This window comes from Lissotriton vulgaris, chromosome 1_1, assembly GCF_964263255.1.
Source record: "Lissotriton vulgaris chromosome 1_1, aLisVul1.2, whole genome shotgun sequence".
Classification (NCBI taxonomy): domain Eukaryota; kingdom Metazoa; phylum Chordata; class Amphibia; order Caudata; family Salamandridae; genus Lissotriton; species Lissotriton vulgaris.
The window spans coordinates 797,408,568-797,430,978 of NC_141685.1; the positions used below are offsets into that span (position 1 = coordinate 797,408,568).

At 43.7% G+C, this 22,411-nt stretch overlaps 1 protein-coding gene across 3 annotated transcripts in view; it reads left to right on the plus strand.

The window, feature by feature from the left end:
* Positions 1 to 22,411, plus strand: part of ASTN1 (astrotactin 1) — a 666,610-nt gene that overhangs the window by 618,894 nt on the left and 25,305 nt on the right. For all 3 annotated transcript variants that reach the window (XM_086956551.1, XM_086956560.1, XM_086956570.1), the window contains 2 exons: positions 7,987 to 8,138; positions 8,947 to 9,082. In XM_086956551.1, the coding sequence (XP_086812677.1) occupies positions 7,987 to 8,138; positions 8,947 to 9,082 (288 nt within the window). The remainder of the gene's footprint in view (positions 1 to 7,986; positions 8,139 to 8,946; positions 9,083 to 22,411) is intronic.

A 22,411-nucleotide genomic window follows, 5' to 3' on the forward strand; every position in this document is an offset into this window, starting at 1 on the left:
TCTAGAAGGTGATGGGGTGCAATGCCACAAGGGAGATGGCAGCAGAGCCCCTCTTGCCCCGGAATGTCTCCTTCAGTGTTTTTGTTTTGTGCTGTTGGTTGCAGGAAGTCGGCCCTGGCACTTATTGTTTGGGGAGTGGGTGGAGGGCAGAAGGTATTTATATTATCAGACTTAGACCCAGAGCAAGATATACAATAACAGAGAAGTGAAGCAGATATGGGAAGATAAAGAGAGGGGTCACAGTTACAAAAGGGAGAACGCACTGATACAAAAGGAAACCTGTCAGAGTGAGATAGGGATGCAGGAAGTGTTGGGTGGTGGAAGAAAGAGCCATGAAGTATAATGGAGACTAGGCTGCCTTTGGTATTTTGCAACCATGGCATTTGGCAGCAAAGGTGGGGGCAGTGCTGTTACAAAGGGTTGTGGAGGGGGCATCATGTCATTGCCTTGCTCTTTCCAGGGCCTCTCCAGCAGGACCGGACATGGAACCAAAAGCAGCCTTCGCAATTTTGTCCGTCCGGACACCACCCCTGTGGTAGTGGGGGAAGCAGTCAGACTGCTGCTTTCAATACTGGGGGGCAAATATTGCAGCATCATTGCAAAACCAGCCTCAGTAACAAAACCAGCCTACACCGCTCTAAAACAGCCCCCCCCCATCCTTCCTGCCTACCGGGAAAACGCCAATGCTGTCTACCACCAGTCCGGCCCTGCTCCCCAGCAAGCCTGTGATCTTCTATAATAACAAGGCAGCTTATGTGTACAGATCACTGGATGGCGCCATACACAAAGGTTTTTCTTTACTGACGCACATTCGTTTTTAATACTCCGAAACAGGTGGTAGTTGAACCCGGCAAAAACAGAAGAAGCATCATGGGCCGGACTGGCCGTAGGCGGCACCGGGCGTTTCCCCAGTGGGCCGCTACGGTGGGGACCGGTTTTGAGCCCCTTTTTGTTACCGGCGGTCAGCATTATTGGCCCCCTGTAACAAAATCGGCCGAAAACATCCCTCGCAAACTGCTCGGCTGCACCCCCCTCACCCCAGGAGGGCCAGCCGAGCAGTTTGCCAGGGCCAGTTTTTGTTCCCAGTCCGGCCCTGGAAGCATCTGACAAGTTTTGAGGGGGCTTTGTGCCTCAGCATTATTATTGTGCAAAGTAAAGATTGACCCACCCTTACCTTAACGGTTCTCACGTCAAAGGCAGACATAAAAGTAGGATGATCGGAGGCAACACTATTGGCCGAGAAAAAGGCAGCAACCTGACCCCCAACAACCATTTGTTCAAAGTCCACCTCATAGAATACATGTAAAACTTCTCTTCGTTGCCCATGGGATCAGGGAGGTTTCCATGCTTGTTTGAGTTTGAGTTTGAGTTTAAAGTATTTGTTAAGCGCGCGTACACCGAGCGGTTTCATGGCGCTGATTGAACTGAGCCCCTGAAGCTTCAGGAACGGGAGGAAAGAAGAGGGGGGAATTTTAGGAGGGATTTTGGGAGGAGGGAAAAGCCTGAGTGAAGAGAAAAGTCTTTAAAGCTTTACGAAAAAGTGAGTATTGAGGGCAGGATCTCAGGTGATCCGGGAGGGAGTTCCAGAAAGTGGGGGCGAGAGTGGAGAATTTGGATCCACCCCACTTTTTACGCTTGAAACGGGGGACTTGGAGGAGATGTTGGGTAGAGGAGCGCAGCTCCCTTTGGGGAACGTAGTGATGAATTTCGGAGGTGATGAAGGCGGGGGCTGATCCAACCCGAGCGTTGAAAATGATACATCCTTGTTTGAACTGGGCGCGTTCGCGGATGGGGAGCCAGTGTAGAGTCTTGAGAAGAGGGGTGACATGGTGGGACTTGGGTAGGTTAAAAACCAGCCTGGCTGCCTGATTTTGTACTAATTGAAGGCGACGCAAACTGTACGCGGGCATGCCACAATAGAGGGCATTGCCGTAGTCCAGGCGGGAGATGACCAGGGCAAGAACTATAAGTTTGAGAGCTGAATAGGAGAAGAACCGGGAGACTTTACGGATGGTGCGGAGGGAGTGGAAGGATGAGGACAACAACGAACTGACCTGGGAGTGAAGTGAGAGTTGGCAATCTAGTTTAAATCCAAGGGTTTTTACAGAGGGAGATGGGGTAGGTGGAGAGCCCAAAGAGGGAGGCCAGAAGAGGGGGGTCCAGGGGCTGGAGCAGCCACCAGTCAGCACCAACTCAGTTTTATCGGGGTTGAGCTTCAGGTGGTTGTGGTTCATCCAGTCCCGGATAAAGGTCATAGTAGATTGAAAATTGATTATAGACTGTGGGGAAGGAGATAGGGAGAAGATCAGCTGGAGGTCATCCGCGTAATTAAAGACAGAGACCTCCAGCTGTTGGAGAGCAAAGATGAGGGGGGCGATGTACAGATTGAATAGTAGCGGGGATAGCGAGGAGCCCTGGGGGACCCCGCCTTTGACCGCCTCGAAGTCTGCTGCAAAGTCTCCCAGGTGCACCGATTGGGAGCGGCCACTCAGAAAGGAGGACAGCCAGACCAGGGCAATGCCTCCGATGCCCGCCGCCCTGACACGGGATAGTAAGATGGAGTGGTCAACCGTGTCAAAGGCGGCGGAGAGATCGAGGAGGACCAGGGCCTGGGGGTGATTGTTGTCCATGCCCTCTCTGAGGGTGTCCAAGACCGACAGGGCCACGGACTCGGTTGAGTGAGATGGACGGAACCCTGCCTGCCTAGTGGCCAATATCTTATTTTCCTCCACAAAAGGGCTGAGCATCTTGGTTACGTGGCGCTCTAGGACTTTCGCCAGAAATGGAAGGAGGGAGATGGGACGATAGTTAGCAAGTGAGGTGGGGTCCGCTCCGTTTTTTTTTAGGATAGGTAGGATGACAGCTGTTTTGAGGGAAGGGATAACGGTGCCTTGAGATAGCGAACTGTTCAGGAGGGTAAGGGGGGTGAAGTGCAGACTGAGTAGATCTGTTTCAGGATGGTTGCAGGACAAGGATCAAGGGGAGAGCCGGACTTGATCATTGGTAGAATGGAAAGGAAAGAGTTTTCTGTAAGAGGTGGAAATGAGTCAAGACGAGCTGAGTTGGGGGGGCATAAGGGAATTACAAAGGAGGGGGAAGGCGGAGGAATATTGGCTTTGATGGTGGAGATTTTGAGGGAGTTGCAGAGGTGCTGGGATGGGGAAGGTTTCAAGAAGGCCCTATCGGAGTAAGCGAGATCGTGAACGATGGTAAAAATTTCCTTGGACTGATTCTCTGCAGCTAGGATTTTAGAAGAAAAATAAGCTTTCTTGGTTTCTAGGATGGATTTTTTGTACTGGGTCAGAAGCGAAATATACTGTTTCCTTAGGACTGGGCAGTAGGCTTGCCTCCATGAGCGTTCTGCTCGCCGGAGATTGAGTTTTAGGTCTTTAAGATCCTGATTGAACCAGCGATTGGCTTCATTGGTGCGTTTTGAGGAAACACGTCTGAGGGGGGCTACTAGGTCGCAGCCCGAGCAGAGCCAGGAGTTAATGGAAACTGCTTGCTCAAGGGAGGAGAGCCCATGGAGATCAGGGCAGGAGTTAGAAAGAGAGGTGGCCAGGGAGGTCACATCTACACGGTTCCAGGAGCGTGCCCAGATGTTTTTAGGAAGGGGGGCTTACTGGATGAGCGCGTAGGTAGTAAAAAGGAGATAAGAAAAAGGTCAGGCAAGGGGAAATAGTCAAGGACGAAACAGGGCAGTTGAGAGACCAGATTTGGTCCAGGATGTGGCCTTTACAATGGGTAGGGTTGTGCACAGCCGGCAGGAAGTTGAGAGAGAGAAGGGACTCAGAAAATTCCTTCGATGTTGAACATTCGGCCGGATCTGAGGGCCAGAAGTTGAAATCTCCTAGTATGAGGATAGCTGAGTTGTTGACTGCTAGGGTAGCTACTAGGTTGAGGAAGGTCGGAAGAAAGAGTTGGGGGGAGGAGGGAGGACGATACAGCAGCACACAAGTGAGAGGGGTGCTGGAGGAAAGTGAGCGGGCGACCAAGTAATCTGAGGAACCAATTGGGGAACCAATTGAATTAAGAACCAATTGTGTTGACCATTTGCACACAAATCCCTTTCCTCTTAATTTTCAGTATGAATGGCCTTCAGAGAGGCCAACTGGAATCCCTCCAAAATTCTAGGCAAAATTCTCGTAGTGGACCCGAGCACAGAGCCAGGGAGCAAACTCAACCATCTTTATGTTGCTATCGGGGCAAGGCACTTCCACGAAAAGCGTTTTGGAAAAAATGAGACCACATGGTGCATTTTACATCACAATCTTTAATTAAATCCGATGCAAAGCTATAGGTTTCATTGGCAGTCCTGAGGGGAAATCAATGGAATATTCTCGTACTTCTCTGCCCCATGCACAGGAGTACTATTTTTACCATCATCATAGCCCACTCGAGTTAACATCCTATTACCGTGCACACTCATACAACCTAGTTAGTATGGAGTTGAGATAGGGGCAGTGCACGAAATGGGTCGGTACAGAGTAATAAATATAAACCAGTTTTGTGCAGATATACTTGACCAGTGCACAATTACAGACCTACACCACATGTGTGCAGGTCTTATGGCAGTGTGCACCTTCACAAGGCACCCGCTGCATGTAAGGCATGGTATAGGTCTCCAAACCGGTCCTGGAGGGCCGGATCCATGCCAGATTTTTAAAACTACTACATGTATCTCAAAGGGGATATCCCAAAAATTTGGCATGGATCCGGCCCTCCAGGACCGGTTTGGAGACCCATGTGTACACAAACTCACAAATATGCATTTACAGGTGTGCATGTTCAATGACTGTGCACATGATGTATGTGGGACTGTCCTAATGTACGCTGATGCACACATCCAGTGTAATCAGGGCTGGCCTGTTATAGCTTCATCAATAAGCACATATTGAGGGGCTTATTTATGAGCCCCTGCGTCACTCTTCTGACGCTGGTGCGTCAATTTTTGTGACGCATCCACAGGGTAAAAAATGTGGCATCTAGGTAGATGCGTCACTTTGTAAACCTCTGAGCCACATTATACCTGCAGAAGGTATAATGAATGCAGGGTGGGCGTTTGACGCAAGAAAGCCTCGTAGAAGTGACACAGTAAAATCTATGAAACTTCTAGAACGCAAATGCATCAATATCTTACACCTGCCTCACAACAGGCGTAAAACTGACGCAGGCACATTTGAAATGGGACTTGCCCATGTGAAATGACCCATTGATGGAGTTGCGTCACTTTCGTGACACACTCCAGCAATGCATCATTTTTGCACCTACAGATACGTCAGAAATACTGACTTATCTGTAACTCGACATGATGCGTCATATTATAAATATGACACTTCCAGCATGTCGCAAGGAAGGTGCAATAAAAAGTTATATTTCGCTGTTTTCACGCAGCGATACGTCACTTTTCATAAATTAGGCCCTAAGTATTTACACTCATGGGCGTCATTTAGGGATTACCAGGGTTGCAGCTGCAACCCCTGGCTTGCCCCTTGCGACCTCTGGTACTGCCTTTGCAACCCTAGTTCCAGGGGTGGTTAATTCAGTGCCAAGAACACAGGGGCGACCCGGATTCCTTACTTTCTGCCTATTTCTCATTAGACTAATAGTGAATGATGCACTACTAGTGTAATAAAAAATGTAGCACTCGTACCTGGATCAGGTCCTTTGGTAGCAGCTTTAGTAATTAACAATTGCTTAAAATGTGTGTTGTGTGTGTGCTTGTGGGTGAGAGTTGTTAAATTAGGATTTTGTCTCAGATTACTTTTGTGAATCGGGCCATTTGTTTTCAGCGGCCGAGTGAAATAGTTTTCTTCGGAGGCTTCATTTCCAGCACTTTCCAGGAGCTGCTGCTCTTACATTGACATTCACTTTAAAGGGGAGTGCAGCCCCACGGATGAATGGCCAGTTTGTCCAGCTCAGAAAGCACATCCCTAGCTTGCCAGTCGCTGGCCAGCTGGGCCCTAAAAATTCACCAGAATGACAAATTAAGCACAAAGCAAGCCTTTTACATCATTCTTTTTCCTACCATTTTTTTTCTTTTGACAGCTTTGCGCTATCTATTTGTTCTTGCTTTCAAATCCTTTACATATGCTTCTTCCATCTTGCTCCAATTAATGTTTTACTCTCTTGGTTCCCTTTTTTGTTGTGCAGTCTGTCGTCTTTTCCACCTCTGTCTTCCATTCTTCTTAGCCCTCTTCTTCCTTTTTATTTTACTTGTCCTCCATTTTTAATGTAGGCTTATTATTTAACTTCTGACATTAACGAATACCCTTGAGATCACACCAAATTTCATTGTAGCGAAGCATTAATAAGCGACCAATGAAGAACAAAAAAAGGCGGACATGGTCCTTTACCACCACACAAGCCCTAAAATCTAATAGGTACATCAACTTCGGTGCTCACTTCCGAGGTCCACCTGCCCCAAAACCTCAAACCATACACAAAGTAGATAAACACAAATAGGAGAGAAGCACTCAAACATATGGACAGTCCGCAATCACTTCATCCAATATCACTACAAGTTTCCCTGTCCTTGCAGTGGTGGTCACAAGGCATTCCAACGTTCAGTCCAATAATGCATCCAAAAGACCAATTCATGTGAGGAATTGTGCAACCCTTGTATTCCTAATTCTTCTTTGCAACATATAGTATACAAACTTGGCCAGGCTGGGAACAGAAACCAGCCCTGGCAATCCTGCTCGACCAGCCCCTTGGGAGAGGGAGGGGGGAGCGGGTGCTACTCGGAAGCAAAGCATTAGCCAGAGGGGCAGTGGGGTGCTAGTGTCAAACACTGCTGCTGCTTTTGTTACAGGATTCTGATATTGCAGCACTGCTGCAAAACCATCCCTCAGTGACAAAACCCCCACCCCAGGGATAAAAAACAGCCCCCCACCCTTCCAGTCCACTGGGAAAATGCCCGGTGCCCGCTACGGCCAGTCCAGCCCTGTATACAAATTGTCAGCCCAGCCAATGTGTTTCATCGCTCCTGTTGGTCAGAATAACAAGTGTTTGGAGATGCTAAGTTAGTACCGGAAGTCATAATGATGGACATTGGAGAAGAAAGGAGCCATCCAGTAGGTATTTCCCATGGGGTATCACTATAATTGATACCTGATGAAATCCTGTTGAGGTGGAAGCCTTTGAAGGCCGGTTTTGAAAGTCCCGGGCAGCTCATGGTGCCTCTCTCACTTTCCCGAGATCCCCGAGGTTAATTGCAGCAGGTAGAGGGAGCCGTCGGAGAAAGAGAGAGAACGAGAGGGAGGGGCAAGGTAGAGAGAGGAAGAAGAGCGAGAAGGAGAGAAGGAAAGACAATGGATGTTTGGAAAGAGAGAGATTGCGAGAGGAAATGAAGGGAGTGGGGCTAGTTTAAGCATTTTTACCAGGGCTGGTTTTGGTTCCAATACGGCCAAGTGGAAGGGTCTTAGACTCACTTCTATTCCTTTGAATAGATGATATCTCTAACAGCCAATTCAACTACTGATGGCTTGGTGATGCTGCCAGGGTCTCTGTAGAAGGGGTTAACTGTAACTTTGCTTTCTTAGATGTTTTGTTATCTCTAGGGTCCAAGTGGAAGGGGTTGCTGTCACTGCCACCCACTTGTATAGAGGATATCTTCAGATACGTAATCACAGGGAAATGAAGTCACTTCTCTTCCTCTGAACTGGTGATGCACCTTAGGACCCAGCTGACAGGGCGTGGTGTGATGCCTCTTGCACTTATCTGGGACCGCGTATAAAGGGGCTAAGTAGTAGGGGACTGACTAAGTAATGTCCCTAAATAGGGGAATGCTTCCAGTGACCCAATTGAAGGAACCTGCTGTCGCCTCGCTTCCCTTGATAAGATGCCACCTCTAGGTAGACCCAGTAGAATGGACGTGCCATCACTGGATCTCCCATGATCATGTAATGTCTCAAGGAACCTAGACAAAATTAAGATATTGTTGGCCCAGTGGAAGAGGTCTGACTGTGAGCTGTTTCCTTTCAGACTGCAGCTTTCTATGGACCAAGAGCCCAGTAGCACTCTTGTGGTGCTGGAGTGGGAGCACATGGAGCCTCCAATCGGAGTCCGTATCGTTGATTACCTCATCAGTCAGGAGAAGGTCACAGACCGACTGGATCACTCCAAAGTGGAGACGGGTGAGTATGCCAAGCATGTGGGTCAGAAACAAACCAACCAGGACTTATCCAGAGCAAGGCAGGTAAAACCTGGCTTGTGTCTCACATGCATGTTTAGTAGAATGGCATGATGTGACAGCTCATTCCGTACTGCAAGTCCCATATACATGTTGCAATAATGTTGCTTGTTCCCATGGTCAAAGTCATCGAACATTAGTACGGCGTTTCAAGTTTGACCCTATTAAATTTTCTTACCCAGTACAGTGGGTTCTCGTTTTTCGCACCTCAGTAGGATTGCTGTGGTCTCCTACATTTCAGTGCATTCTTTATGTGTTCATATGGTAATGAGTTCTAGGTGGTGTTACCAGCAGGAAGTCACTGGTCTCTAACAGATCAATATCATCTGGGTGGATAAATACATGTCAGTGGGTTCTCTGTGTTCCCCCATACTTCAGTGGGTTCTCAATAGTCTAACTTGTTTTTGTGGGTACTTTCTGATCTCTCGCACTCAGTAGTTTATGCATGGTTCCCTATTTGTCAACAAGTTCTCAGTGGCTGTACAGACCTCAATGGATTTTCACTGGGTTATGACCCTTTAGTGAGTTTCCTGTGCTTTCTTGTGTGCCAGTGACCTCACCTCTGACTCCTATTCTTTAATTGATTCGCACTATTCTTACACACTTGTATGGGTTCTCTATAGTCACATCCATGGGCCTTTGTCTGGGATCACATGGCTTGGTGAGTTGCTTCATCTTCACACAATCCTCTGGGTCCTGTGGCCTCACATGCTTCCTTGGAGTCTTACTCTCCTCTCCTCTCTTCTCACCAGAATCAGTGCTCAGCTTTGTTGATGACATCATTTCTGGAGCCAAGTCCCCTTGTGCAATGCCTGCCCACGTGCCAGACAAGCAGTCAATCACCATTTCCCTGATTGTTCGCTGCCTGGAGCCGGATACTACTTACACGTGAGTAGCCCTTTCACATAGTATCTTCCTAAACATCCTCTTCCCTGTCTAGATCACTTGTACAGAAGCAGATATTGTAATAGCTGCCATCAAACATCTTGGTGGCCAATAACTTTCTAGCTCAGTACAGCTCATTTACAACAGCCAAAGGTAAAGTAGTTTGATGAGCACGTCGAGTGTATAGTTACTCCTGCCAAATGTTATAAATGGGCGCAAAGGGGAACTTCGGTTATCTCACAAGAGATACCGTGGAGTGGTGCTGCGGATTCAAGATTTGTAACAGGATCTGGTGGGCTTAGGTAGATAGGTGAGAGATGATGTCCATCTCTCAGTAAAGCCAACATCATTAGTCTAATGTCAGTAGCAAACACATGTCAGCATTGCACCAGGGCAAGCTTTGCACAAACATCAGCAAAGCATCTACAACAGCACAGCTGGAGTGTGTTTGTGAGTGTGTGTTAGAAATCAATAGACTGCTGTACATATGAGTAGTAAACAAATCTGGGTTGAGTACACAGGTAGAATATAAGAAATACAAATGGGTATTTGGTTTAATGCCTCTTGGTTGAGGCAATTAACTTGGGAGACTCATCATTAATGCTGGTGGATAAAGTGTCCTTCGATGAAGCAAGCATCCCGGATATGTGAGTGTAGCTCCAATATCATCACACTCATTACACCTTTAACTTCAGTATGAAACTGACACAGCCTGAGAGCCAATGAAGAGATTTGTTCATCTTACCTTGATGCTGTACATTGCCCATCAGGTCCTTGCTTTGGTTTTTCTTAAGTATGAAGTGATGTTAGAAAACGGTGGGAACATAATCTGGTCTTGGTCAAAGCTGCGGCTTGTTATAGCAGCATCTCAGTTTTTGTTAATGTAATTCAGCAGACAAGGTGGTTGTAGTTACTCCCATATTCTAAATGAGGGGAGATATTTGATGACACCTATTTTCAGATACAAACAACTGGATGGGGGATAAGAAGTGGCAGTAAAATGTGGTACAGGCCTGCTGGTGCCTAGGAGTCTGTTGTCTCTTTGGTATTGCCTCAAAACTTTGAATGACAACTTCTAAAAATACCACTTTATTACTTCTAAAACAGAAATACTTTGAAAAGGGAAAGTGTTAAGTTCCAAAATATATGGAAATAAACACTGTGAGAATGCATTTAAGAGTTTGAAATTAAGAGAATTGAGCAGTGGCTCTCAACATTTTGACTTCAGTGGACCCCAACTGAATCATTACTGGAATCAGGGGACCCCCACTGAGTCATTATTGGAAGCTGGAGACCCCCAGTACAAGCAATTTCTATGATTTGAACTTTAAAACAATACACAAAAATATAAAACAAGTATACACCAAACAAATGCTCAAATATTGAAGTATTTTGTTTAATTAAAATCAAATGTAGAAAAGGCTTTCACATTCTCAATTTTGCTTCTTTTTTTAATTTATTCATTTTAAAATAATTCAATTTTGTAACACAGTCGCGAACCCCCTGAGCTGGCCTCGAGGACCCCTAGAGGTCCTCAGACCATAGGTTAATAACCAATGGACTAGAGCATAGTGGTTAACAGTATGGAGATTGGGATAATGGTATAGGGCTAAGAGTTAAGGTTTTGGAGTATACAGAAGAACCACTGGACACGAGCTTAGTGGTTAACAGTATGGAGAATTGGGTTAAGGGTATAGTGCTATGAGTTGGGGGTTTGGAGAATAGGATTAAGGAATTAGTGTGTAGGGTTCAGTTATTAAGATGTTAGGGGTGAGGGAGTTAAGGGTTTGAAATTAAGGGTTTGGGGTATATGGTCAAGGGTAGAGTGGCAAGTTGTATAGCATTAGGGGAAAGGGCATATGTTAAAATGTGTTGAGGCTTATTCACAAACTGCACTTTGTAGTCCTACTGTAATACTACTCAAGTAAAACAAATTGCAGTTAACAAACATACAGGTGGAGACCTCTGCCTCTCCTATCTTTTCTATGCATAGATCTTTACCCTAGCAACAGAGAGCTCCACACATATAAGAATACCTTTTAGTAGTAAATGTAGGAGGATTGGGAGCAGCAGGGAAATGAGGACTGCTTACAGCTAAATTTGAGGGGCTTAAGGAGGTTTAAGGAGGTGTTTAAGGAGGGCCCTTGAGTGGTTTATGGAGAACAAATGCCGACCCAAGAAAGGATTAATGCCATTACTATTCACAAACTACACTTATAAAGTTACTATGCCAACAAAGTCTCAAAGCAGGGTAAAAGGTGGGATCTGGCAATTCTCAAAGCAGTAGTAAATATACTCCAGCTCAATCTTGGAGTAAATCCAGCACCACGGATGGCCACTTATAGGTATTTCAGTACACTCCTCTCGAAAATAATGGAGTAAGGAACTTAAAAGTAAATCCCATAGGAAATAATGTTATTTAAATAAAAGTATGACTTATAATATATATATATATATATATATATATATATATATATATATATATATATATATATATATATATATATATATATATATATATATATACATACATATATATATATATATATACACACACACACACACACACACACATACACATTTATACAGATGTATGTGTGTATATATATATATATGCGCGAAAACTCCAAAACGCCACCTCCAATCCCAACTCGGATCAGCAAAGCAAGCAGGAGATGGACCACCAAGTCGAATTACAGGGTCTTTATTGCATTTCAGCTGGATACAAGGGCAAGAAGCGTTTCGGGGTTGGACAGCCCTTGTTCACATGCAAATGACCAAATGTAACTTTTTTCTTTTTATAATGCTTAGTGGCCCGCCTGCATCCCGCCTCCAATCTGGTCATGTGACCATAAAGCTAGAAAACATACTGTGCATAGGACTTCTCTGTGCAAAATACGCAGATATCAATGTAAAATGCGCCACATGAAAATGAACATATGTTGACAATCTAGTAAAAAACATTCTCGTTCTACCGATTCATTTGTTATACCAGGATAAATCCTTTCTTTTCTGTTATCTATAACATAACGTCATATTTCTGTGTAATACATAGTGAATGCACATTGTTATGTTATCAGCGGGGAAAAATAGCAAGAAGTGAGAGGGAAACTTACAGTGCTGCTAATGGTGACACCCGGTCGATGCCTAAAGTGCCAGAAGTTATATGACACGTGCAAACAGTCGGGATAAAGTGCTGCAGTGCATGATAAATCAACCTGTAACTGTAATGCATAAATGCTATCTTAACAATTGGGATTAAAAAGGACCTCATTTTGTTAGAAAAAAAGTTAATTAAGACATTACTTATTGGTTTAATAATTTATCATGGTTAAAAGTGGATAAAACACCCTGTGTATAAAAAAGTGATAGCAAGGATCTGATAAAAGACCTGAATATTGGATATATATACACATATGTGTACACATGAAGAAGCTGGAGAACTGATGAATACATTACAATGGCTAACAGGGAACCTGACTAGCCATTGAGGATCACAAAATCCATCTAAAGGGTCAAGAAATCTTGTCACAGGTAATCATCCCCACAAGCAACAGGGAACCTGACTACCTGGCGGCTATGGGTGCATGCTTGGGGAGCCAATACCAGAGCCCAGACAGAACATATTACAAGAGGTTATGCAAGTCCTCAGTGTTATTCAGTCCGTTGGGACTCTTCTGTATATATATATATATATATATATATATATATATATATATATATATATATATATATATATATATATATATATATATATATATACATATATATATATATATATATAGAGAGAGAGAGAGAGAGAGAGAGAGAGGTTATTTAATGTTAAATAATGTACCTATAATCATTAAAAAATTAATTAATCATTATACTAATATAAATGTAATAATACTAAGAAGATAATGAGATATACATAAAATTTCTGCCTCTGTGCAACAAACTTTGTTATCCAAATCATAGTCCATATTATATAAATAGTGATTTATCAAAAGTCACAGCACAGGACAAATTGTAATCATTAGTTCTTCCACATTAATTCATCCAATTTCCCAGTTGTGTATCTTTCACAGCCAATACTTGTTTAGGGGACTACCTGCTTTTCAACACTGGTGGGAAAGCATATATAAAAACAAGAAAAATATCAGAATATGCTTCCCCTGTACAAAATATAAACAAATCTGTACGCATTTACATACTTTAAAAAAAACTTGATTGGTTAATGGACATCACAACAATCCCACCCATAATACATTAGTATCTACTCCACATCAAAACAACCTAGAGACATACTACTACAGGTATCATCAGTTTACATAATGTTCATATTTCTTGTAACATATTGCATCATTTCAGTACTGTTCACTCTGCAATTTAGTAGCTGGAAATCTAGAAGACAAGAAAGCAGAGAAATTCCTTAGAGAAAAAAAAACCTTAAAAAACAACATGGGGGGAGGAGCTTTGCGCGCATCCGAGATGAGCACAGGGCTCCCGAGACTCTCGCCGCCTTCCGCATATATCCTGAACGATATCCTGATTATGAAGACGGGTTATTGGAGATGAAGCTAGCTGATAGATTAGCTGCTTTCAAAAATTGATTCAGACTTCGGAAACCGCTTCTACGAAAACCTGAACTTTTGAGGCCCACCCCATGGCGACGCCTGAGGCTCGAGTCGTTGAGACACCCAGGCAGTAGTTGAACAACGCCAAATCAAAGTAGAGAGTGAAGACTAGATAAGCTAGTCCGGATGCCCAGGATTATATGTCAAAATCAAAAAGGACTAGCTATGTTAGGGGGAGGGGGACTCAAAGAAGTACGCGTGCCGGCAAACCAATTGGTTTGTTCATGAAGCCCTCACCCACCAACCTAGTTGGTGGCATGCTTCATCATCGGGCCCACCACAGTGACACCGAATGTGTCCCGGGTGTGCTTCGACGCCAGGTTACTGCGGAGCTGGTATGTTCGCTGAGTGTGCATTGTGGTGAGTGAGAAAGTGAAAGTTAAAAAGCTATACAGTGGGTCCCAGTACCCGAGGGTAAATGGATAAACTTTAATAACTGGGCCCCTGTTAGCTGTTAAAAAGGCAATTGGACGTGTTGGATTGCGAATTAAGACCTCTAGCGTCCTGTGTGGTCTACATGTTTCAGCCAGGCCTTTTTTAATTTAAAACTGGCTTTCCTCAGGACCAAGTGAGTATGTGAAAAGGTGCAATTTAAATAAAAATACTAAATTATAGTGATTGTGTTATTTTTGTTGGCTATGTGTCGCACTCCCTAAGGTGCGTTTATATGTTAGAGGGGGATTCCCTCTGGCTTTACTACATATAACATAGAAAGGACATGGACAGACGTACTGGGTAGAGTCATTTTAGTATGACATGATAATTTTCACATCATTTAGCCGACTTGTAAGGTGAGTGATTGACCTATATGCGGCTAGGGTGTGGTCATGTCAGAGGCATGACCTGCGTGGGTTTTATTTTAAAACTGATTGTAGTGGTGAGCTAGAGCAGCGGATATTAGCATGGTGAGGTACAGTTAAGTAAAGTACATTATCCTCACACAGGCCATTTGATGTAAAAAGCTTCCTTGGGTCACCTGGCAGAGAAAGAGACCCTGAAAAGAGGTAGTAAAAGTAATTGTTTACATCCAACCTGTAGGGAAAAAGGTTTAGGCAGCTTACCCCAGTTATTGCAGTGGTGTACTTGTGTTACTCGTGGAATTGCCGGTCTAGATCCTCCTTGGACCTGTCGTCCTTCTGCAGTGCCCGGAACGAGTGAAGGAGGCCCGTGGATTGGGTTTAAATAGCCCCGATTATTGTTTCCACCTGGGTAAAGGTGGAAATAGAGGGAGGGATGCGCTCGCGCTGAATGCCCTGTCATTGTTGTTGCGCGCATGTGCCAAGGAGCAGTGTTTATCGTTCGTGCGCGCGGAGGACTAACAAGTGCCTCAGAGACTGCGCATGTGCAAGAAAGCAGTGCGTCTATTGTTAGACGGACTGGGGCATGTGCACAGGTTTATTGAGATGATGTTGTTGGGTAAAGACGAAGCGCTATTCAGCGCATGTTATTCAAAAGGACTACGTTCTCATGACATGCCCCAATACATTATGCTAGAGTGCACTGGTGTGTCTACTGGTAGTTTTTGGGTGCCATTTGTGATATGGCAGAGGTTTACTCAGTTTAGGCTGGGTTACACTATGTGAGAGACAGAAGGGTTCAGATTTGGACATTTTATTATCCATTTTTCAGAGGTTTAGGGAATTCCACGGAATGGAGTCGTTCAGGCCCATTGTGTGGGTAGAAACCCTGTATATCCAGCGTTGTTCTTTCTGGAGAAGGAATTTTTCATTATTTTCTGTTGTGTCAAACTGTTCAATGACAGTCCACGTAAAGTCATTAGGGGCTACAGATCTCCTTGTGGAGGACCTCATCCTAAATCACCTCGCCCCCAAAGGCCTAAGTAAATTATTTACCGTGGAGCGTGCGCACCAAGTACCGGGTGGGAAGCCGAAGCCGGGTGCCCCTCCGAGGCCGATTATCGCCAGGATTTTCAACTTTAGAGACAGAGACGCTATCCTGCAGGCATCGCGGGTGGGCGGCCCCGTGAAGTTCGAAAACACAACGGTGAGCTGCTACCCGGACTTTACCCAGTTCGTTCAGAGGCAAAGGATGGGGTTTCAGGGGGTGAAGCGACGGTCGAGAGACATGGACTTGAAATATGCGATGCTATTTCCAACCAGGCTCCGTGCCGAATATGAGGACCGGACGTTTTTCTTTGATCGTCCCGAGAGCGTGAGTGACTGGCTGGATACATTACCAACGCAGAGCGATCGAACGGAACACTCGGGTGGAGCAGAGGGTGGCGTGCCGGAGCAAGAATGACAATGTGGTTCCTGATTTCCGAACAATTAACTTACTAGACAGCTCGGTTTGATGTCCCTCATACTTATGTGGTTTATGGTGGCATACCGAGGGTGGCGGGGGGAATGGGACTCTTTCCTCCTCTGGGTTTTCATTTTGTAGACTAGTTTAAGGTTAGGGCGACAGGCACACTGCATGTTGGGGATGCTTTTGAGTCTAACGCAGGGGTGCAGGGTGGGGGGTATCGTAACGGGTTCATGTTGGGGGGTGGAAGGGGGAGTTTGAGTATGTTTCACTTTCTCGCAAGGCAACGTATTGTTTTATTCTTGGATCTGGGTACTGTGTTCGCTAGGGGGTGGATTCTGCATTCATTTCCGGGATGGGGGGTAGTAGGTTGAAATTACTGTGTTGGAATGTCAACGGGTTGGGGGATAGGATAAAGCGGGGGTAGTTTTGCAACTGTTGAGACGCCTCTCCCCTGATGTTGTGTTGTTGCAGGAGACGCACTTGATTGGAAACACTTGTCACACCATGAATCGGCGAGGATATCGTCTTGCTGCACACTCTGGGTTCACTACTGGTTCTAGGGGCGTGGGCATCCTGGTCAAGACAAAAAGAAAAAAAAACCAACATGGAAAAACAGCATAAATTATTAGCACAAGTTTATGTTAATTCACAACTTCAGTGATAGTGTATGCAAGTGAAATAGCTCTCTGTTTATAATTAAACCATCATTTCACAATTCACAATGTTTTAAGTTGCTCACTCTTATCCTGTATGCTACTCATGTCCATTCTCAAAGTCGTACAATATGTACATATTTTCAGAACTGCTCTGATAGCCTATAAATTATGGAAAATTCACTACCAAATTTCCCAAAATTCTAAAGAGCTTATTCAAATGTGTTAGCCCCAATTCCTAAATTTTATGTTGAACATAGTGAGAGAAATTCACCCATAATAAAGAAGGAACACATTTCACCTAAATAATCCTTCACTATGATAACAAACTTCACTTAATGTTGTAATCTAACCGATTAAGAACAGTGCTGAGTTTCCTCTTTCCGTCAATTCACATCACTACAACAAATATATTCAAATAACACTCAATAACTCAAAATTATAGCTAATATCAATAGATTGTCAAAAATGAATGATTCCAAGCTGTTCTACATGACCTACACCTATATGAGTCTAACACACATTACATATTACATTATTAATAGTATCTATCTGATCCATTCGAATGAGATGTTCTCACTCAGTAGTTAGTATAAGGCCTCCATTGACTCATCAAATGGTACGTAATTCCCTGTCCAGTTTCAGACCCACCTTAACAGTTTTCAATGTGTTGATCCAATGAGTTTCTCTACTTCTAATTCCATATTGCCCTCTTGACGAGTAGGTTTGACGTGTTCAATTCCAAGTAATCTAATGTTATTCATGGCATTTTTGGGATATTGTTCTTTATGTGCATAGCCATCGGATATTTCACTTCACAGTTTTTAAAAGCTCACATATGTTCCCTCCAACGTTCCTTAAGGTTACTGCTAGTTGAACCACCCTACTATTGAGCCCACTGGTACAGTAAAAAACAGATATGCAGTTTGACTTGTTACATTTGAAAAATGTGTGTATCTGGAATGTTCTTGTCTAAGTGATATCTTGAAATTCCTTCGTATTGTCCATAACAATTTACAACTAATGCAGTTACTACACCTATAGTACCCTCTGGGCAGTCCCTTTAACCAATCTGCCATGTCAAGTGTCACTTGTGATAAGGATATTCTCCAGTGTTGGTACCCTCTTGTTGGTAATCATTGTTTGTTTTGAGATACATCTAACCAAGTCACTATCAAATAACAATAGATCCCACAGTGTTTTCAACTTATTTGAAATAACCTGATTCCCATTACTATATCTTGTAATAAACCACATCTGTTCCTGTCTTTAACTTTATTCAATCTTCTCTGTCAGTAATGTTTCTCTCGTTACTAGGTTAACATGCTGTCTAGCACAATCAACAATTTTTGGTTTGTAGCCTCTCTCAAGAAACTTAGCATAAATGTTCTGCTCTTCTTTCTCATTGTCACTCATCAAACTGCAGTTCCTCTTTGGAAATCAGGTTATTTTCAATACGTTGAAGACATTTTGGAATATGTTATTTGTTAGTGACTTAGATGCCGATTTATATCTTAGCGGAGAGGGAACTCCCCGCTAATACTATGGTTTTCCCACCCAATTTAAAATACGGGAGGCCCAAAGTTTTATGACTGCTGAGATTACCCTGTCTCTAGCCTTGCCATGGACAAGGTTAGTTGACGAAGTAAGGTCTATCAGATGTTTGGCCATATGACCACCCATCAAATTTAAATGAGCGCACAAATAGCGAAGTTTGAATGCCTGTCACCACCAAGAAAAACCTGGCCTTAAGAGGCACTGAAAGTGCTCAATGCTTCCCTCGCCATGGAAGGGAACTCTCATAGAAAGAGGGAATTTTTTTTTATTTTCAAAGAAAATCCCACAGTGGAATATACCTTCTATGTCATGTTTACGAACCATATGGCAAAAGTTACAATACATTGGTTTTGACAGGAACCGCCTTGATGGTGGTTCCTATCAATTAAAGAAATGTCCTCTGGGTAAGCATGGGCGAATTTTGCGAATCTCGCGTTCGCGAATTTTGCGGATTTGCGAACTCGCAATCCGCAAAATCCGCGAATTCCCGCGAATTTGCGGATTTTTTTTTTTTGTGTTCGCCCGTGTTTCTGCCAGTTCGCGAGGGTTTTTACAATTTCGCAATTTGCGAACTTACCTGTCGGGTCGCAAGTTTTGCTAACTTGTTGTTTCTACGTGTCCAGCCTGTTTGGGACACTCTTCTTCATCACTGCCACTCTCTGTCACCACTGCCACTCTCTGACTACTCATGCCACCCTCTGGCCCACCCATGCCACCCTCTGTTTCATCACCACACCCTCTGGTTGTCCAGTGTACATTATTTTCGGCAAAGCAAAGCACACCTTCCCTGCCTCAAGTGACCTGAATTAATTTGGGGCTGATTAATGTGTCACAGAATATTTTTTTAGCTGGCACCTGCTTCCTTAGTGCGCCCTGATTAGTGATCTTTTGCACTTGCTAAGTGCTTTCATTGTTGCAAAATTAGTTACAACACCTGCCCTGCCCCAACTGACAATAATGAATTAGGGGCTGATTAATGGATTTTAACTTCCAGCCTGGCTCCTGCTTGTCTCCCTTAGCTGTAATTCAGGACCTTTGTGGCATATGTGTAACTATTCTGAGGTTCAGAGCAGGGTCACATAATAGTTGCAACTGGCAACTGAACTCTGGAGGGGCCCCTCAGGAAGCACTACAGGAAATGGCTACTAATGATGAGCCTGAACTTTTGAACCTGGTAAGTACTTTCAGTTTTGCTAAGATCGTATTTCTGCAATTTAGCACTAATTCGCGGGGCGCGAAGTTGTACTGGGAAGCCGCGAACTCACGCGAACAGTGCGAGCAGTGCGAGCAAAATCCGCTGCTCGCGGATTTGCGGATTTTGCAGGAGATTCGCGAATCTCGCGGATTGCGAATTTCCCGAAAATCCGCAAAATCCGCGAGCGAAACGGATTTTCCGCCCATGCTTACCTCTGGGCTATGGACATTTCTAAATTTGGCCATTTGTACCTCTGTCAGAGAGACTGAGTAATTTACTCTGTCCCTTTGCCATAGGCTGACGGCCCACAAATTAAATGACCCCTTAGTCAGATATATCTCAAAACAGACAATGATTACCTGCAGAAGGCCACCAAAACTTAAGAATATTGCTCAACCCAAATGACAATTTAAGACATGATAATGGAACAGATGTTGCAATTGAGTATTGGTTAAAGAGACCACCCAGAGAGTGTTTTAACTGTTGGGCCTGCATTTGTTACAAATTGATTTAGGACCACACCAAGGAATTTCAAGATATCACTCAGTCAAGGACATTCTAGATACTCACGTTTATCAATTATAATACGTCAGCAAACCTGTAGGCTTCAGTACCTTGGTTAAACTACCAGAAAATGTACCGAATATTGGAGAAAACATAAGCGAGCAATTAAATAATTGTGATGTGAAATTTCCATTGTCTATGCATGTTAAAGAAAAACATAGGGCCCGATTCACAGAACTAACTTAAGACAAAATCCTAAACGTACTACTTTTGGTATTCACAGAACGTACTTACTATTTTTGGTATTCACAGAATGCTCTTACTACTTTTGGTATTCACAGAATGGATTGACGACTACTAACTTTACGTCCGCACTCGGGCCGGAGATTGCGCCCGGTGGTGGAGATTCCGGCCCGGAGGTGCAGGTTTCGGTCCGGAGGTGGAGATTCAAGCCAGTGGAGATTCCAGCCCGAAAGTGGAGATTCCGGCCCAGGTGTGGAGATTTCGGCCATGGATAAGTCTCCGCCACCGGACGGAATCTCCACCACCGGGTCTGAATGTAGACAGGAAATTATATACCATTTAATGAGACAATGAAAGCCTTATGCTAACTAATGACTGTGAACATTTAATGCGTAAGGATCATAATGATACGATGTATCTATAATATGTATTGTGTGTTAGAATCACAAAGGAGTATTATGTAGTTATCTTAAAAACAAGAGTTAAGAAACTGTGATTACATTAAGGAATGTGAATAACACACTGATTAGGAAAATTGAATTGGAAAACCTTGTTAGGGAGTTCAAGACAACTCCTAACTAGGGGTGGGCGGAATTTGCGGAATCGCGTTACGCAGATATCTGCAAAACATTAAAAAATCTCTGAGAACACGCAGAAATTTCGCAAACACGCAGAATTGCTTGTTCGCAATGCTTTTTTACTGTTCGCAATTGCTGTTTGCGTGCTCGGGGGGAAATATCTCGCGAACACGCATTTTGAGAATGCGAACAAGCAAAACATTTTGCGAAGTCGCAGAATGCAGAATTTTGGACAATTTCGCGTTCTCCGCCGAACGCGAAATTACCCAAATTCCGCGAGCAGAACTGAATTTACCCTACAGGCCTACTCATAACTGCTGTAATTGGTGATTTTTATCGAATTTTTGTTTGCATGAGTGATCATATCATGATGGTTTAAGTATTCCCTATTGCTGTATTCATTTCGTAGAATGTGAACATTACATAACAATTGACATAATCATTATAATATACTGTCCAGTAGATGACTATTCATTGGAAATCAATGGTAAGGTGGAGATATCTAATAGCATTGAGGAAAGGGAATTTCTATTACAATGCGAAGGTGAAAGGTTCAGGATAGTCCAGGACCAATAATTCAAGAAAAAAAATGTGGGCACTGAAGTCGTATCATCAACTGTTCAGATTCAATGCATTGTATGTGGAGGAGTGAATTGTTTCATTGCTTTTGTTCTACTGCTAACTCTCTTAACATACTATACTTTTTTCACTACATTGTGCCTGGATGAATACTAGTAAAAAACTGTGGTTTGTATATAATATTGTAGGTATTCACAGAGAACTGAAAATACAAATATGGAGGTATTGTCTGTCATTAGGGGTGGGTGTAATTTGCGTAGTTTGATTCAGCTGAAGTTACATTAAAATTCCACCACGTTCCGTGTAATTCCACGACGGGCAGAGTGGGTTTTTGATGCTATATTGTTATTTTTTAAATATCTTTTTATAAAATAAACAAACCAAGGAACTGACAGTGCGTCTGTTAACAGATATGTTCCATACATTTTCTCAAGGGTATCCATCCTAACATCTATGGATTTGTTATATCACAATGCAGAGAACTATATCTATAAAATCATTCTTGGGTACATTTCAATGTGTTACAGTGTACAGTGTTCCCCCCCATTTCCCCCCTTCCATTACTCCTATAGTTATCTCAAAGCCCTCTGTATTGTGTCCATTTACCCCAGATTTTGTCCCACTTCCTTGGGCATCTCCTACCCTAGAACACCACTTTTCTGGCAGTGCAGCACCAGTCTAAATCTTCATTCCACTTCACTACCCTCGTGGTTGATTCACACCCCACTCCCTTGCTATATTTTGTTTGACTGCTATGTCTGCAGTCATAAGCCATATCCTTGAATATTTTAGCCATTTGTCTTCTCTGGTCAAGCATAGGATATGCCATTTAGCCCCCTGTGTGACCTCTTGGTCTACTACTTCTGACATGAACTCTATTATTTCTCTCCAGAATTGTTGAATTCGGGGACATGACCACAGTATATGGTAAGAGGTGCCTACCTCAGCACAGACCCTTACATACTGTTCTGTGTCACTTCATCCTAGATGATGTAGTAGCTACCTTGAGGTGTACGATTTGTGTAATATGCGCAGTTGCATGAGGTGAAACCCTGCTCTGATTGCGACCGTCCTTGGATTCTGTATCGCTTCTATCCATTCATCATCTTCAAGTGTCCCCAGATCTGCTGTCCAGGACT